The following is a 1582-nucleotide window of genomic DNA, read 5'->3' as shown; positions in this document are numbered from 1 at the left end:
CTCTTGCTCTGATGACCAAGAACATGAGACTTCAGTGTAGATCTAAGAAAGGTAGAGGGTGGGTCCTCACAGGACCACAAAATTTGGTGGTGGTGGGAACATGCCTGGTGGAGCATGCCTTGCTCCAGATCAGGGTGTGACACATTGATGCAGATTATATTACTTTAGAATATGATGGTCTCAGGGACCAGGCAGGATTTTGGCTTCCAAGCAGGGTTCAGATCCCAGCTCGGCCCTACCGGTGCGATGAGATCTCAAGCAGGTCAGCCTCTAAGCCTCAGGTTCTTCCTTTGCCAAACCAAGAGATGAGCTGGCCTGTGGCGGGCTGTGTGGTGATGGTGCTGGGGTCGAGTCTTCTGTCCCCGCAGGTGGTCTATGTTGCCCGCAACGCAAAGGACGTGGCGGTCTCCTACTACCACTTCTACCACATGGCCAAGGTGCACCCTGACCCTGGGACCTGGGACAGCTTCCTGGAGAAGTTCATGGCCGGAGAAGGTGGGTGTGACGGGAGGAAGGAGGGTGTGGAGCCGAGAGGTGGTGGCTACAACGCACAGTAACCCTGTGTCGCTGCCCCCTGCCCGCTTCTCCAGTGTCCTACGGGTCCTGGTACCAGCACGTGCAGGAGTGGTGGGAGCTGAGCCACACCCACCCTATTCTCTACCTCTTCTATGAAGACATGAAGGAGGTGAGACCACCTGTGATGCTTCCCCTCATGTGACACCTGGGGGCAGGCACCTCACAGGGACCCGCCAAGGCCACCCAGCCACCTCCCTGGGCGGCCCCCACAACAGGCCCAGATTCCCCATCCTGCCTCCCTGGCCCAGGCCTCCCCGCTACAGCCCCACCTGGCAGCGGGTCCCACACAGCTCTCATCTCCTGTGCCTGAGTCAGCTGCATGGGTGGCCACGGATTAGCTGCTTTTTTTTGAGACCAAGTCTTGCTCTGTTGTCCAGGATGGCGTGCAGTGGTGTGATCTCAGCTCAGTATAACCTCCCCCTCCCAGGTTCAAGTGATTCTCCTGCCTCAGCCTCCTGAGTAGCTGGGATTACAGGTGCACACTGCCACGCCTGGCTAATTTTTGTGTTTTGCCATGTTGGCCAGGTGGGTCTCCATCTCCTGAGCTCAGGTGATCCGCCTGCCTCAGCCTCCCAAAGTGTTGGTATTACAGGCCTGGACCATGGTCACCCTCCATGGATCAGCTCTCTATTCCGATTCCTTCTCCCTGCCAACGGTTATGCCACCCAGGGCCACAGTCACGGAAGAAGACCATCCTGGTCCTCACCCATAGGAGCCAAGCCCAGCTCATGATGGGATCACAGGGACCGGGGCCCCGGGGATCGAGGAGCTGGCTCTGTGGGTTTTCTAGTGGAAGTGGCCAGTTCCCCTCTGAGGTTAGAGAAGGGGACCCCTTTTATTTTCCTGAATCAGCAAACCTAGCCTCCACTGAGGAGCCTCTGCTCCTCAGAACCCCAAAAGGGAGATTCGGAAGATCCTGGAGTTTGTGGGGCGCTCCCTGCCAGAGGAGACCGTGGACCTCATGGTTCAACACACGTCATTCAAGGAGATGAAGAAGAACCCTATG

At 57.3% G+C, this 1582-nt stretch overlaps 2 protein-coding genes across 4 annotated transcripts in view; both read left to right on the top strand.

Moving 5' to 3' along the window:
- LOC105541400 (sulfotransferase 1A1-like) overlaps positions 1-756 on the top strand; it is an 11476-nt gene extending 10720 nt beyond the window's left edge. The window contains exons 4-5 of one of the 2 annotated variants that reach the window (XM_011982377.1): positions 369-495; positions 591-756. In XM_011982377.1, the coding sequence (XP_011837767.1) occupies positions 369-495; positions 591-718 (255 nt within the window). In that variant the 3' untranslated portion in view covers positions 719-756. Of the gene's footprint in view, positions 1-368; positions 558-590 lie in introns of those variants that run through there. The other variant, XM_011982378.1, reaches the window with a different exon arrangement.
- Positions 1-1582, top strand: part of LOC105541401 (sulfotransferase 1A1) — a 55375-nt gene that overhangs the window by 34217 nt on the left and 19576 nt on the right. The gene's annotated exons all lie outside the window — the stretch shown is intronic.

This window comes from Mandrillus leucophaeus, unplaced genomic scaffold, assembly GCF_000951045.1.
Source record: "Mandrillus leucophaeus isolate KB7577 unplaced genomic scaffold, Mleu.le_1.0 Scaffold24, whole genome shotgun sequence".
Taxonomy (NCBI): domain Eukaryota; kingdom Metazoa; phylum Chordata; class Mammalia; order Primates; family Cercopithecidae; genus Mandrillus; species Mandrillus leucophaeus.
This window is presented reverse-complemented; position numbering and strand designations above follow the sequence as displayed.